Here is a 16121-nt window from a genome sequence, read left to right on the forward strand (position 1 = left end):
GCCCATCCTTCTTCATCCAAAGGGCCTGAGCAGGCTCCGGCGTCTTCCTGACATCCCTCGGTCTAGCCTGGAGGGTACCTGCAAGAGAGAGACACCTCGGAAGATCTCCGGGTCACCGAGTCCGGCAGGCTGCCCCTCGAGGCCACCTACCGCAGGGATTGGAGACCTCCGAAAAATTTCCGGGGTCCCCAATCCTGCGGTCTGGCCTCGAGGGCACCTGAAAGAGAGAAAAGCCTAAGAAATGGTATGGGTCAGCAAGTCCTGCAGTCTGGCCTCAAGGACACCCTGAAAGACAGAAAAACCTAGCAAACGCTAGGGGTTAGCAAGTCCTGCAGTGCGGCCTCAAGGGCACCTGCCGCAGGGATTGGGGACACCTCGCAAAAGCTCCGCGTCACCAAATCCCACGGTCCGGCCTCGAGGACGCTCGCACCACAGAAAAGCCTCCACAACCGCTCCGGGTCAGCAAGGAAAGAGTTGGCTGTGCGGGGGCTCCGCACAGCACCCCCTCCGTCCCGTCTGTCCCGTCGCGCGCATCCGAGGAGCACTGAGGCGTTGCCCGCGTCACCACCGATACCAAGTCATCACGTGTCACAAAGGGCCCTGTGACACCCTGCCCCATGCCATACCATGCCATGGGCGATGCCCACCCTGTCACAAAGGGCCCTGTGACACAACTGTCACATGCCCTGGAGACTCCCCCTGCCATGACCACCTGGCCCCAGGTCAGAAGGAGTCCGTTCTCCAAAGTATCGAAGACAGCTGGACGGGAACTTATGCACAACTCAAAAACTAAGCAGAGGGAGCCCCCTCGGCTGCCGCCGCAGCCACAGCAAGGAAGTGCACGGGCCTCCACACAAGCTGGCACGGGCTCCTTGGGAGAAGTGCCAGCTTGTGGCTCTCCCAACACAGGGCTGTGACATACAGAAGGAACGTGGGGGCCAAGGGCACCAATGCTGTTTTCCCACCCCATTGCCCGGGCTGCAACCAAAAATCAGCAGCTCTGGCAATTCCTCGCCCAAGGAGACCTGCCACCCGCCCTAAGTCCTGGCAGGGGCTGGTGCCCATCTCCTGCCCCAAGAGTTGTGCCCCTGAGGGACTTCTCTCCAGAGGGCAGTCAAGCCAATGGGCACTGATGGTCGGCACTCTTGCAGGGGGCTGTGGGAGCGGCAGCTGGAGCAATTGGTGGTCATGCTCGGCAGTTGTCACAAGACAGAAGCAGTTTCTCCTTGTATAATGATTTTTTGCGTGGAAGTGATGACCTGCAGCACCAAACCACCCTCACTTGCTGAGTTTCACACAGGAAGATTAGATTGGTCAGAGATCCTGTCAAGTTTCCTTGTGTTATTTGGACTTTTTCTCTTGCATTCTGCAAAATAAAAGCTGCCCAGTCTGATGTTCAAAGCTCCAGTTGCTGTGCGTCCGGCTGCGACTCTCAGCTGATATCCAGGGCGTTGGGGAGAAGTGAAGGGGATAGGGAGAACTCTGGGATCCAAACCTGTTCTGTGCCTCTGATTGAGGTGCCACCCCACTGAAGGAGCAGCCAAGACAAGTGCCGGCAGCAGACGTCTTCTGCCAGTTGCTGCTCTCGCATGGACACAGGGCACACGTGTTCCTACGGGTGCAAAACACCTGATGCAAGAGCAATGGGGGGCCATGCATTGGTAGGGAATGGGCTCCAGTAAGCCCAAACCCCGATCCTCTAGCAGCAAAAGCTGAGCTTGTGAACTGGGCCGTTTTTGCGGCAGACACCACAGTGCTGACTCCCCTCCGTCCTGGAACTTGAGCCGTATGAGGCCTTCCTTCAGCTGCTGCTGCTTTTTCTTTTGTTCCCAGTTTGTTGGGGATGAAGAGAACCACCTGCGAGAGGAATGGGAAAGGTTTCAAGCGTGGAGGAGAGTTTACGAATCATAAAAGGACTATTCATACCTATAATGGACATTTACAGCCTAAAAAGGCCACCACTGGACTGGACTGTTGCCCCCGGTTATCCCCGGTTGCTTACAGTTTCCCCCTGTTTATTATTATGGAGTTATCAATATGTTTGTACCCCTGGTTGTTGTTTTTAAATCAAATCCTCCATGTTGTCTTCTTCCTCCCCTCACAGTTTTCCCGCCAGAACCTGTTGTTCTCCCCTGCTTTCCCGCTCCTCTGCCTGTGATTGGTTGCAGTTTGCCGCAGTGCAGAGGTAGCTGCCATTGGTCCTTTCCCCAGATAACCTGAAGTCTCACCCTTCCTTATTATAATATCCAATCCCAATCCCTCCTTACCTGTCAATCCTTCCCTCCTCCCCTTGCTTGAGCCCAACCCCTAAACTACCCTATAAGTCTGTGTTTCCCCTTATAAATTGGCATTGCTTCCTCACCCTCGACTGTGTCCTAGCCTCCTTTGCAGTGCCCTATCCCCTTCCTTCACCCACGAGCTGTGGCACCAGTTCACCAACTGGAATGCCAGTTCACAAACAAAGATTCCTCCCAGACAAAAGGTGCCACCAGAGAAAGCTCTTGCTGCCCACCGAGTGTCCAGGCTGGCCCACCAACTGCACCTGAAAGCCAAAGGATCCAGGCTTTCCTTCCTGAGGGAAAGGGCTGCGGTTCCCTTTTTTCAGCCCTGCGATGCAATTGCCAGTCCAACTCCCAAAATGCCATAGGGATCAAGATTCCTCCCAGACCAAAGGTGCCATACCAGAAAGTTCTTGCTGCCCATGAAGTGCCCAGGCTGGCCCACCAACTGCACCAGGAAACCTAAGGTTGCAGTCTTTCTTTCCTGGGGAGAAGGGCTGTTGTTTGCTTTTTCAGCCCTGCGCTGAAGCTGCCAGCCTTCCAAAATTCTAGACTGTGTGGGTGCTGCTGCTCCTGTGCATAGCCTGCTGGGGGTTGTCTGTGGCTTGGGCAGCAGTGACTGCGCAGCCCCGCCCGAGGTGCCCCGCGCCCTCCCCGTGGCGGTCCCATGCACCACACGGGCAGGCCACAGATGCTGCTTCCTGGCTGGCACAGGCTTGTGGCCACCTCCCAGGACCAGCTTCTCAGGGATCCCCACAGCTCCAGGCTCTGCCCATCCGCTCTGCTGGAAGTGTTGAGGCTCCAGCAGAACCCCGCAAGGCCGAGGGCCTTTGGGGCACTTTCCCTTCCCCACTGCACATTTGGGCAAGTGTTGTGGAGATCAAGGGCCCTTTTTCCCCTCTTCCCAGATGCCCTGTGGACACCGGGCACCAAAAAAACTCCTGAGCCTCTGTCTATTCTAAGAGGAATGTCGTATTCTCAAGCTGGGGAAGAAAAACTTGTTGCAGAGAGGGGTCTTTCCCGCAGGCTCAGGTGGTCCCATCACACAGGCTTCCCAGGATCAGTTCTCCGCTGACTTCCGGCAGCTGCCCCACAGAGGAGGCTCCCTATTCTGCGCATTCTGGAGCTGATCTTCAAACTGCTGGAACCTGGAGAAGACTCAGGTCTCTGGACAGCTGTTAGGATTTTCTGGGTTTGAAGTGCCAGGCTTTCGACAGCAGCGCTGTCATGAGTCATGCCTTCAATAACTGGAAGAGAAAAGAACGGAGCCAAGGTCAGAGACCAGATCTCTGGCGAGCCAAGAAGCCCCTCCTGCCAGGACCGTCCCACCCAACTCTTACCATGGCCAGGACGGAGGAGGGCCCAACAGGATCGTCCAGAAGGTGCTGGCCACCAAGACCCCCCATGCCCCTTAAATCTCTCTCTGCTCTGCCCAAGCCATTGCTCATCTCTGCAGGGAGCAGAGCCCTCCACAGCCAGGGAAGGATCGCAGCTCCCTGCCCTGGGCTCTGTGCTCCACTCAGCAGCCCCACTGCCCTGACTCACCATCAATGACGATCTGCAGCTCTACCTTCTGTCCCTTCAGGTACCTCCCGGCGATCCCTGGGAACACAGATGCTGTTAGGGCCACAGCGGCACAGATTCCCCCCGGCGGCGCTGCCGGCCCGGCCACACGCCCTCCTGCCCTGGCAGGGCTGAGCCCGGGGCCTTCCCGCCTCGGGACGCCCCAGGGCTGGGCTGGCACAGGGCGGCAGCAGCCGCCAGGGCACTCGGGGCTCCACAGCACATCCCTGGGCTGCATCCTGCTGCCGCTGCAGCAGCCGGGGCTGGGGCCAAGCTGCAGCGGGGCAGGGAGGGACCGCGAGCTTGTGGCTCACCAATGAACCTGAGGGCCGCCTCTCGCATGGGCTCCTGTGGGCTCTCCAGGTATGGCATGGCCTGGCACAGGTACTTGGCCACTCTTCTCTTGTCCTTTTCCAACTGGAGAGAGCAGCAGGGCACAGAGGGAAGGGTTGGCTGGGGCTCTGCCCCTTGGCCGGGCGCTGCCTGCGCCCAGCACTGGCCTCCCCTGCCCGCACAGCCCTGAGGCCCGGGCAGCAGCCGCTGGGGCCGGCTTTGGAGGGAGCAGAGGGCTGGCTGCTCCCCGGCAGCCGCAGGGCCGCCCTGCCCCACAGCCCAGCTGGGCCAGGGCTCCAGCGGCACCCTGGCTCAGGGGCAGAGGAGCCTGCAGAGGAGCCCACACACCCCAGGCAAAGCGACAGCCTGTGGGGTCCAGGCTGCTGTCCCACAGGTGGCTGCAGCAGTGGGCAGGGGCACAGTGCCAGCCCTACACTCTGGGCATTGGGGCCTGGGGCTGTGGGGTCGTCCTTACCAGGCACTCGCCGAACTTCCAAGACTGCTCTGTCTTCAGCAGCTTCACAAGATCCCTCCTCTTCAGAAACCACGCTGCACCAAGCAGTGCTTCCTGAGAGGCCTGCAGAGCAACAGAGAGCAGGACATGGCATCGCAGCCCAGAGCACAGGACCTGTGTCCCTGGACCAAGGCCAGGAGGAGAGACTGGAGCCTCTGAGGTGCCAGGGCACGAGGCAGAGCAGCCCCCTGCCGCGAGGACACCAGACCCCGCAAGTTCTCACTTCTGCCACGTGCCGGTTCTCATTATGCCAGTGGAAAAAAAGTGGGAGCAGGCTGTAGACCACGTGTGTCTTCAGGGCTTGTTTTCCCTCATCCACTCCCAACTCCATCACCTTTCGGAAGAGCTGAATGGAGAGCAGCTGCACGTGGATGTTGTCCTGATGGAAAGGAAGAGGAAAAGACCTCAGCTCCAGGCCTACCGGGGCACAAGCCTGCAAGTCCACAGGCCACAGTTTCCTGGTAGCACCCAGCGCCTGGCGGGGGGGAGCACAGAGCCTTACATTGCCAAAGAGTGGCTGGAGCACCTCAGCCAGCTGCAGGGCAGTGGGGGTGGAGATTAGGATGTCTCTGTCCTGGACTTGATTGATGAATACAGAGAGGGCCATCCTGACCAGCTCTCCGTCTGTATCCCACAGTATGTCCATGAGGCTTTGTGTCAGGCTCCGCATGCCGTCAGCCTGTGTGGAACACAATGCTGTGCTGTGAAGCCAGGAATCATGGAATCCTAGAATATCCCGAGTTGGCAGTGATCCCCAAGGATCATTGAGTCCAGCTCCTGGCTCTGCACAGGACCATGCCCACCAATCCCATCGTGTCCCTGAGAGTGTTGTCCTTGAGCTCTGGCAGCCTTGGGGCTGTGACCTCTTCCCAGTGGGGCCTGTTGCAGTGTCGGAGCACCCTCTGAGTGGAGAACCTTTCCCTACTCCCCAAGCTAAAGCTCCCCTTGGCCCAGCCAAGCCCAAGTGATTGCGCTCCCCAGCCCCAGGCTGCCAGCACAGCTTCAGCCAGTTGCCCCCTCCTCACCATCCCAGGATCCTTGCTCAGCACCCCGAGGCCTCTCAGCACCAGACGACGCATCTCTGTGCACTCGCTCCACAGGCGCCTGGAAAGGATCTCCAGGAAGCTGTCACTCCATTCAGTCATGTCCGGGCAGTCCAGGACCTGAAAAGCAAGGAACAGTGACAGCGCGCCCGGCCAGCAGGAGCCCAGACCCGCACCGGGCTGGGCCCAGGCAGCAGCACAGGGCGCGGCACCGTCCCGGGCAGCTGCGGCTGCCAGAGGGCAGAGAGGCGGAGGCAGGTCAGCAAGGCGGCACTCGCCATCAGGCTCACCTCCACAAGGAATGCCACGGCGGGAAGCTCCCAGCAGGGCTTCTCCCTGATGAGCAGCCCCAGCAGGGAGAGGGCAATTCGGTAATACAAGGGGCTCGAGGCACGGCGCATCTCCCTGCCAGGGGGAAACAGGCACCATCAACCCTGAGCTGGGTGGGCAAAGCTCTCCCGGGCCGGTCTCACAGAGTCCTGGTCTTTCCCCAGCACCCCGGCAGGGGATGAAGGCACTCTGGCTGGCGGCTCCTCCTGTGCACCCGCCTTTCCCAGCCTTTTCCACTCTGCTCAGCCGTCCCTCAGTGACAAGGCCCTCTGGCCCATGACCACGGGCACTGTGTGGGGTGCCCCGTGCACAGGTAGAAATGACAGGGTCAGCGGGGACAAGGGGGTCTCACCTGGCCAGCAAACCCACTGCATAGTGGTGGGTGTCAGAGTTGAGGAGCGTGTCCCAGCCACGCTTCCGTTCCATTGAAACCACCACATCTTCACACTCAAGATGACAAAGCAGGGCCTTCACGGTCAGCACTGCAAAGCTGTGTGCAGAGCAAAGCCCAGGTCATGCTGGGAGCCCTGAGCAGCCCCAAGGGCATGAGAGGGACAGGACTGGGACTGAGCACCTCTTGGAGTTTGTGGGAAGGCTGCGTTGCTCCTGGCATTCCCTCCACAAGGCGTCAACTTCCTCTGGCATCTGCTCTGTGCTGATGAAAATCTGGAGGAGCAGATCCACGAGGAGACGGGGGGAATACTCTGTCAATGGTTCTGGGCACTGGAGCATCTGGAGAATCTCCCAAATCACCCTGGTTGCCTGCAAAAGATAAAGCACCCGCACACAGCTCTCAGTGCCCAGATGTCCATGTGAAAGGGCCCAAGTGTGGGAGGGAGAGGCCGGGGAAGACACAGGGGCAGCCCCCAGCCTGGTGCCCCTGAACCTGCCCCTAAGCCAGGTTTCCAGCCCAGTGCCTGAGGCAGGGAGATGCAGTGCTCGAGGAGGATGGAGAGCTGCTGGAGAAGCGACCTGTCGGCAAGTAAAGTCCAGTTCCAGAAACTCACAGCCAGGGCAAAGACATCTGTTTTGTCCCCGTCGGAGGTGGACGTGCTGTGCAGTGGCCAGTCCTCCATCACGCAGAGTAGCTTTGGTAGCACCTTCTCCACTGTCCTTTCCCATGAGGCGATGGTCTTCCACATGATGGCAGCAGCTCTGCGGGGTCAGAGTTCTGTGTCAGGGGGGTGCCGGCCAAAGTGCCTTGAGGAGCAGGGAGGGACCATGGCAGCAGGATCGGGGCTGACATGGCAGGGCTGGGAAACAGAGGGACCAGAGGGTCCCGGAACTCTCCATCCGTCTGGCAGACCACGTGGGACGGGATGGACAGGGGGATGGACTCAAAAGGCTGGTAAGCCCCGAGCCCTGAAGGCAGGGAGGCCATGTACCTGTCACACGATGGGGCACAGTGCAGGAGGGTCACCACAACATCAGCAGGGTGTGCCTCAGTCACCCTCAGAAACTCCACCAGCAGCTTCTCTTCTGGAGTCGCGTTGGCTGTCAGTCTCTGGTGCACGTTCCTGACGAAGGCTGGCACCTGGAGGAGGCAGTGGGAGAAGAGCTGACAACTTGCCCAGCTTCCCTGACAAGTGCTTCCCTTCCCACCGCACTGTGCTGGCCTCAAAAGCTGAGAGAGCCCAGGGGAGCTCACTTGAGGGGCCACAAGCCCCTGGAGTGGTTTGAGCCCTGGACACAGGCTGCTTACTTGCTTTGGGCTGGAGACACCATTCTCCTCAAAAATATCTGGAGTGGGAGCATAATTCACACTCTCCCTGGGCACGAGGTCAGTGTCTGCAGTGCCCTCAGTCGTTGCAGCGTCGGCCTCCACGGCGAGATCAGGCAGTGCAGCATCAGAGTTTGTCGGTTCATCGCTCAACGCAATGTCAGAGACTGCAGTGCGATCAATCGATGGGCTGTCAGTGTCTGTCGTATCATCAATCAAAGCAGGGTGAGACTTTGTTGTGTGAACAGTGGGCGACACGTCACGGTTTCCTGTGCCATCAGTCAGTGTGGTGGTGACATCAGAGTCCGCCTTGAGCTCAGTTGGGCTGGGGTCAGGCTGTGCCATGACCTCAGTTGGGCTGGTTGTGGTCCTTTTACGCCGAATGCCCACGAATTTCAGAAAGGTCTGCAGAAGAACGGAGAGCGGGGAAGAGAGGGATGTGCCATGGTGAACTCTGACAGAGGTGCCAGCCTGAGCAGTGACAGCAGGCCCAGCCCAGGAGGCCATGGCTGCAGGTACCTGTGCTGCCCTGCGGAAGCGGCCATGGGCGCGGTTCTTCTCTTGTGTCTGGTCCCGGCCTGGATCTGGCAAAGAGTGAGTGAGGTCAGAGCTGAGGGGCTGCGGGACAGGCCGGAGAACACGGCCCAGCCCTGCGCTTCACAGGCAGGGCCAGCCCCGGCATTCCCAGTGCATGGAGCTGCCGGGGGAACAGTCCCAGGCCCTCTTCCCCCCTCCCTTTCCCTGGCCATGTCCCCAGCAGACAGGATGGGATGAGGCGCAGCCAGCTGCAGCCACCAGCCCTGTGGCCCAGCCGTGCCACTCACCTTCCTGCAGGGGATGCAACTGCTCCATCTTCTCCGGGTGCTGGGATGGGGCAGCTCCAGGCCCTTCCTTCTTCATCCAAAAGGGCCTGAGCAGGCTCCGGCGTCTTCCTGACATCCCTCGGTCTAGCCTGGAGGGTACCTGCAAGAGAGAGACACCTCGAAGATCTCCGGGTCACCGAGTCCGGCAGGCTGCCCTCGAGGCCACCTACCGCAGGGATTGGAGACTCCGAAAAATTTCCGGGTCCCCAATCCTGCGGTCTGGCCTCGAGGGCACCTGAAAGAGAGAAAAGCCTAAGAAATGGTATGGGTCAGCAAGTCCTGCAGTCTGGCCTCAAGGACACCTGAAAGACAGAAAAACCTAGCAAACGCTAGGGGTTAGCAAGTCCTGCAGTGCGGCCTCAAGGGCACCTGCCGCAGGGATTGGGGCACCTCGCAAAAGCTCCGCGTCACCAAATTCCTACGGTCCGGCCTCGAGACGCTCGCACCACAGAAAAGCCTCCACAACGCTCCGGGTCAGCAAGGAAAGAGTTGGCTGTGCGGGGGCTCCGCACAGCACCCCTCCGTCCCGTCTGTCCCGTCGCGCGCTCCGAGGAGCACTGAGGCGTTGCCGCGTCACCACCGATACCAAGTCATCACGTGTCACAAAGGGCCCTGTGACACCCTGCCCCATGCCATACCATGCCATGGGCGATGCCCACCCTGTCACAAAGGGCCCTGTGACACACTGTCACATGCCCTGGAGACTCCCCCTGCCTGACCAACCTGCCCCAGGTCAGAAGGAGTCCGTTCTCCAAAGTATCGAAGACAGCTGGACGTGAACTTTAGGCACAACTCAAAAACTAAGCAGAGGGAGCCCCCTCGGCTGCCGACGCAGCCACAGCAGGAAGGGCACGGGGCCTCCACACAAGCTGGCACGGGCTCCTTGGGAGAAGTGCCAGCTTGTGGCTCTCCCAAACACAGGGCTGTGACATACAGAAGGAACGTGGGGGCCAAGGGCACCAATGCTGCTCCCACCCCATTGCCCGGGGCTGCACCAAAATCAGCAGCTCTGGCAAGTCCTCGCCCAAGGAGACCTGCCACCGCCCTAAGTCCTGGCAGGGCTGGTGCCCATCTCCTGCCCCAAAGAGTTGTGCCCCTGAGGGACTTCTCTCCAGAGGGCAGTCAAAGCCAATGGGCACTGATGTCGGCACTCTTGCAGGGGGCTGTTGGGAGCGGCAGCTGGAGCAATTGGTGGTCATGCTCGGCAGTTGTCACAAGACAGAAGCAGTTTCTCCTTGTTAGAATGATTTTTGCGTGGAAGTGATGACCTGCAGCACCAAACCACCCTCACTTGCTGAGTTTCACAGGAAGATTAGATTGGTCAGAGATCCTGTCAAGTTTCCTTGTGTTATTTGGACTTTTCCTCTTGCATTCTGCAAAATAAAAGCTGCCCAGTCTGATGTTCAAAGCTCCAGTTGCTGTGCGTCCGGCTGCGACTCTCAGCTGATATCCAGGGCGTTGGGGAGAAGTGAAGGGGATAGGGAGAACTCTGGGATCCAAACCTGTTCTGTGCCTCTGATTGAGATGCCACCCCACTGAAGGAGCAGCCAAGACAAGTGCCGGCAGCAGACGTCTTCTGCCAGTTGCTGCTCTCGCATGGACACAGGGCACACGTGTTCCCACGGGTGCAAAACACCTGATGCAAGAGCAATGGGGGGCCATGCATTGGTAGGGAATGGGCTCCAGCAAGCCCAAACCCCGATCCTCTAGCAGCAAAAGCTGAGCTTGTGAACTGGGCCATTTTTGCGGCAGACACCACAGTGCTGACTCCCCTCCGTCCTGGAACTTGAGCCGTATGAGGCCTTCCTTCAGCTGCTGCTGCTTTTTCTTTTGTTTGGAGTTATCAATATGTTTGTACCCCTGGTTGTTGTTTTTAAATCAAATCCTCCATGTTGTCTTCTTCCTCCCCTCACAGTTTTCCCCGCCAGAACCTGTTGTTCTCTCCCTGCTTTCCCGCTCCTCTGCCTGTGATTGGTTGCAGTTTGCCGCAGTGCAGAGGTAGCTGCCATTGTCCTTTCCCCAGATACCTGAAGTCTCCACCCTTCCTTATTATACATCCAATCCCAATCCCTCCTTACCTGTCAATCCTTCCCTCCTCCCCTTGCTTGAGCCCAACCCCTAAACTACCCCTATATAAGTCTGTGTTTCCCTTAATAAATTGGCATTGCTTCCTCACCCTCGACTGTGTCCTAGCCTCCTTGCAGTGCCCTATCCCCTTCCTTTCAACCCACGAGCTGTGGCACCAGTTCACCAACTGGAATGCCAGTTCACAAACAAAGATTCCTCCCAGACAAAAGGTGCCACCACAGAAAGCTCTTGCTGCCCACCAAGTGTCCAGGCTGGCCCACCAATTGCACCTGAAAGCCAAAGGATCCAGGCTTTCCTTCCTGAGGGAAAGGGCTGCGGTTCCCTTTTTTCAGCCCTGCGATGCAATTGCCAGTCCAACTCCCAAAATTCCATAGGGATCAAGATTCCTCCTAGACCAAAGGTGCCATACCAGAAAGTTCTTGCTGCCCGTGGAGTGCCCAGGTTGGCCCACCAACTGCACCAGGAAGCCTAAGGTTGCAGCCTTTCTTTCCCGGGGAGAAGGGCTGTTGTTTGCTTTTTTCAGCCCTGTGCTGAAGTTGCCAGCCTGACTTCCAAAATTCTAGACTGTGCGGGTGCTGCTGCTCCTGTGCATAGCCTGCTGGGGTTGTCTGTGGCTTGGGCAGCAGTGACTGCGCAGCCCCGCCCGAGGTGCCCCGCGCCCTCCCCGTGGCGGTCCCAGCACCACACGGGCAGGCCACAGATGCTGCTTCCTGGCTGGCACAAGGCTTGTGGCCACCTCCCAGGACCAGCTTCTCAGGGATCCCCACAGCTCCAGGCTCTGCCCATCCGCTCTGCTGGAAGTGTTGAGGCTCCAGCAGAACCCTGCAAGGCCGAGGGCCTTTGGGGCACTTTCCCTTCCCCACTGCACATTTGGGCAAGTGTTGTGGAGATCAAGGGCCCTTTTTCCCCTCTTCCCAGATGCCCTGTGGACACCGGGCACCAAAAAAAACTCCTGAGCCTCTGTCTATGCTAAGAGGAATGTCGTATTCTCAAGCTAGGGAAGAAAAACTTGTTGCAGAGAGGGATCTTTCCCGCAGGCTCAGGTGGGTCCCATCACACAGGCTTCCCAGGATCAGTTCTCCGCTGACTTCCGGCAGCTGCCCCACAGAGGAGGCTCCCTATTCTGCGCATTCTGGAGCTGATCTTCAAACTGCTGGAACCTGGAGAAGACTCAGGTCTCTGGACAGCTGTTAGGATTTTCTGGGTTTGAAGTGCCAGGCTTTCGACAGCAGCGCTGTCGTGAGTCATGCCTTCAATAACTGGAAGAGAAAAGAACGGAGCCAAGGTCAGAGACCAGATCTCTGGCGAGCCAAGAAGCCCCTCCTGCCAGGACCATCCCACCCAGCTCTTGTCAGGGCCAGGACAGAGGAGGGCCAGCACCTCGACAGCCCAGTCGTGGCGGCCGCAGCCACGCCGCCTACCTAAAGAGAGTCCAAGCTACTCCCCCTCTTTACCTGCGCCGCACGCACTGCCTTTTCTTTCCCGCGCAGACCGCGGGGCACAAATCACGACTTCTCAGCGCCCGTCGAGGGCCCTGCAGAAGCCCTGAGGCCAGCTCCCGCCGTTAAAAGGTCGGGCGACAGCTCTACACGCCGACAGAAAGCATGTAAACTGCTTCCAGCTGAACTTTACAGGTTGCTGCTCTACCAGTACTTCAAAGGGCGTTTAGCTGAATAAGTCTATTTTCAGCATTACAACAGGCTGGAATCACTTCTTCCAACCTACACCTTATGGGCACTTTAGTACAAAAAGGTGCAAAGTTATATGAGGGGAAAACCAGGCATAAATAAATGCAAAACTAAAAAGTCTGTAAAACATTTTCCATACGCTCTGAGGATTTGGCCCTGCCCACCTGTCTGCTGAGGCTCAGCAGGATACCCCGGGCTGCCAGCACGATACAGGGAAAACCTGTGTCACTATGTGAATGTCACAGGGTCACAGTCAAAGGCCTTGTTCCTCAGGCTTGAGAAGGACTCAGGATTTGCATTGGACTAGGCTGGGCTGGGCTAGTTACATTTCTTCCCATTAGCTGGTAGGGGCTGTGCTTTGGATTTGTGCTGGATCAGTGCTGGTAACACAGGGATGTTTTAGTTATTGCTGAGCAGGGCCTGCACAGAGCCAATAGTGAGGCCCCAATTAATTTCAGTTTATACAAGATGCTTCCTTCAAGAACACATAAAGCCTTTGTGGGGTAGAAAGACGCCCCTGCAGCAACAGGCTCATGGTGCCCGGGGTGGGGAAGCAGCCCTGTTTGCTCCCAACCTTGCCCCGGTCGGGGAAGGCACTGTGGTGAGGGGGTAGTGTGGCCCCTGGTGCTCTGTGGTGCTGTGGGTTGGGTGGTCCTACAGAGCCACCCCATACAGGGTGACATGTGCCACATGCCTCGGGGACAGGGTCACACATCCCCCACACCTGCCCTGGGAAACACCCATCCGGGGGGGGGAAGGGTGCCATGAGCCTGTCCTGGGGCTTTCCCTTTTTCCCAGTTGGCTGCAAGCCATCCCCTGTCAAAGGTGATGGATCTTCCTTTGTTCTTAGCCCAAAGGGAAAAGGAACCTCGTGTACAAAATGGCCCTAAAAGATTGAATTTTTTAAGAATTTTCTCATTTCCCTTATCCCACCGAAAGAGACTCTGATACCCAAGTTCAGCTATTGTAACTTGGATATCTTACAACTTCATGATACGTCTATTTATATAAAAACTGTATTTTTGTTTCTCATACAAGGACATGGAGAGAGCCATCTTTTAGCCACTCATACATCCCACAGATCCAGGTAGTTACAGTTCCTTTGGGAACCATGATTCCCTGGGACTGCAGCTCTGTTTATGTACCAGAGTAAACAGTCTCACCACTGGAGTCCTCTGCTCTTGCCCCTGACAGTTGATTTCAGAGACATATTTGTTTCCCAGGCTGATAGTCCCAGGTAAACCAGGAGCTGAGACAATCAAGCCAAGATCAAATGGATCCATTCAAATGGGATGCTAAACCAATTAATAACTGAGAGGGATCTGCTTACACTGCCAGCATTTACAGTCACAGTTCTGCAGCTGCTTATTTTTACAGTTTTACAGTGGAAATACTTTTTTAAAGTAATTCAAAGCTAGAAAACACCAAACTAATGCTGGACTTCCAAAGACGCTTCTTTCTCTGTCTGGATTCCCTAAAATGAGGTAGTTGGTGGAGTTCCTCCCCCTGTTTTGCATACATCTTCCTGTGCTCTCTTGCCATGTATTCCAGGACAGCAGCCACATCTTTTGACTCTTGCATGATCTGGAATTTCCACCCATGGGACTCTGGTGCCTGTATAAGCTCTCTATCCTGTCTGTGGGCTCCTCAAGATTAGAATTCAGGATTAAAGTCGGGAGACTTACAAAAAAACCAACAAAAAACCCCACTACAGACCAGAAGCTTTTATTGATTGAAATTTCCCCGCTTCTTTCCTCAGCAGGAAAATAATTATGGCAACAAGGAAAAAAAATGCAACCAAAAAAAAAGAAATAAAAAAGTGCTTCTGTTGCAAATATTATTATTATTGACTCTCTTTTTGACTCTTCTTATTTTGCAGAATTTAAAATGGTAATGTTTCCTTTTTCTTTGTTTTTTTTTTCCCCTCAGAGACTAGCATCAGTCATTAGTTTCTTCTTTGATTTCTGAAAAAACCCCGAACAGATTCATAACAAAATGTGATTTCACATGTGTCAGAGGCTGAAACGGTTAATGATTTATGCATTCTAGGATTGCCAAGGGACTTCTGCGGGTTTCTGCAGGACTTTTGCTTTATACCTCTGATGACCCATCAAAGCCCATCCCCCCCTCTGCCAATCTTGAAAGGCGAGAAAAACCCCTTTTACCGGGCCCCACACAGGAACTCTGCACAGGCCCAGGGAGATGTTGGAGGCTCGTGACATGGTCCATGACACTAACCACGGATATAATAACGCATAACATCTTTGAGTGTGGGGGCTTCCCTCTTTCACCCCCAGTGGATCAAGGCCACCACTTCAACTGACAGACATGGAAGCTGTAACTACCGAGTTCCATCGCTGGACCCCATGGGCGGTGGCTATATAAATCTTTCCACTCTGCATGTGAAATGACCTATGGCATGGCCACCACCCCACCCCAACCCACCGTTCAGAAGCCAGAAAGTGCCCGGGTCACCAGCCCCACAGCTGGGGTGAAGAGGCTCACCCTCTCTGGGGTGGAGGCTTTCATTCTCCCAAGCCCTCCCCCAGACCCAAACCAGGGGTCCAAAGTCATCCAGGCAGATCCTCAGGGGCGGAGGAGGCACAGCTCAGAAACTTTCTTCTCCACCACCACTGTGACCCCGGTGTCCCCTTCCTTCACACACAACCCCAAACGACACAACTCGGCCTCAGTGGAGAATGTGTCCCTGAGGAAAAGCGGAGGCCTGGAGGAGGAGCAGGGTAGCAGTCCCATGTGCCATGAGACCTCAGTTGGCTTCCAGAATGGCCTCAACTACATCGCCATAGACATAGTGGATGGGTCCCTGGCAAACTGTGACAAATCCAGGTTGAAAGCCAGGCACCTCCGGAATGGGGTAGAGATGAGCACCTATGCCAGCACAGACTTTCTGTTTCACAACCTGAAAGAAGCAAGTGCTGTGAAAGGCGAGTAGCTACATCTGAAAGTGCTTGCTATGTGTATTTGTGCCTACCGTTTGCCATCACAGTGTTGTGTGTTTGTCGTGTAGAGCACTATCCCTCCTTGCTTCCTTAAAAATCACTCTTATCCCCCTTTTACACATCCTGTAATAAGCAGTTTTAGAGGAATTTGGTGGCTTTTTGTATGAGAAAAAAAGGTTTGATTTTGTGATATTTCTTTATGTTTCAGTTCTACTGTGCCATTATTATGAGTGTATACTTCTGGGCATCCCAATAGAAGCTGATGTTTACACAGTTACTATGTTTGGGCTGTCCTTCAGTTTTCTTACGTAAAATTTTGGAAAGTGTTTGGAAAATGTGGCCAAAATAGTTCATGTTAATGCAGCTTCTGAATATTACTTAAAAATGTAAAATGATTGACTTAAAAACAGAATTGTCTGACTGAGGACACCAGATTACTAAAACAATCCTCGGCTCTCTAGCTGAGAATGCCTGTAATATCAAAATGAGAAAGATAATTTTAATATCATGGTTTTGAAATACCTTCTCTCTTGCAAAAGTTTAACAGTAAATCACAGTAAGCATAGAATGTGAATTTAAAAAAATGTAATAATTCTTTCCAGAAGTCACTCTATGCTTGAGCTATTACACGTATCACACATTTCACTTAAGGGCCCACCCTGTGGTGGTGTGCAACTGTGTTCCCGCTGACGGCTCAGTCCCAGCATGGATGACCAGTTGGTTGGCTTGCTTTTATACAG

The 16121-nt window shown here is 55.8% G+C and overlaps 1 protein-coding gene across 1 annotated transcript; it reads right to left on the minus strand.

Moving 5' to 3' along the window:
* Positions 1-3320: 3320 nt before the first annotated feature.
* LOC116781683 (maestro heat-like repeat-containing protein family member 6) lies at positions 3321-8964 on the minus strand. Its single transcript, XM_032677390.1, has 15 exons — positions 8607-8964; positions 8302-8366; positions 7765-8187; positions 7448-7596; positions 7070-7217; positions 6637-6824; positions 6415-6552; positions 6023-6137; positions 5715-5852; positions 5192-5368; positions 4913-5068; positions 4651-4752; positions 4157-4259; positions 3825-3881; positions 3321-3526 (listed from the first exon to the last, which is right to left on the minus strand). Exons 1-15 carry the CDS (start codon positions 8719-8721, stop codon positions 3321-3323), a joined length of 2280 nt encoding a protein of 759 aa, XP_032533281.1. The 5' UTR covers positions 8722-8964.
* Between the last annotated feature and the right edge of the window lie 7157 nt (positions 8965-16121).

This window comes from Chiroxiphia lanceolata, unplaced genomic scaffold, assembly GCF_009829145.1.
Source record: "Chiroxiphia lanceolata isolate bChiLan1 unplaced genomic scaffold, bChiLan1.pri scaffold_53_arrow_ctg1, whole genome shotgun sequence".
Taxonomy (NCBI): Eukaryota; Metazoa; Chordata; class Aves; order Passeriformes; family Pipridae; genus Chiroxiphia; species Chiroxiphia lanceolata.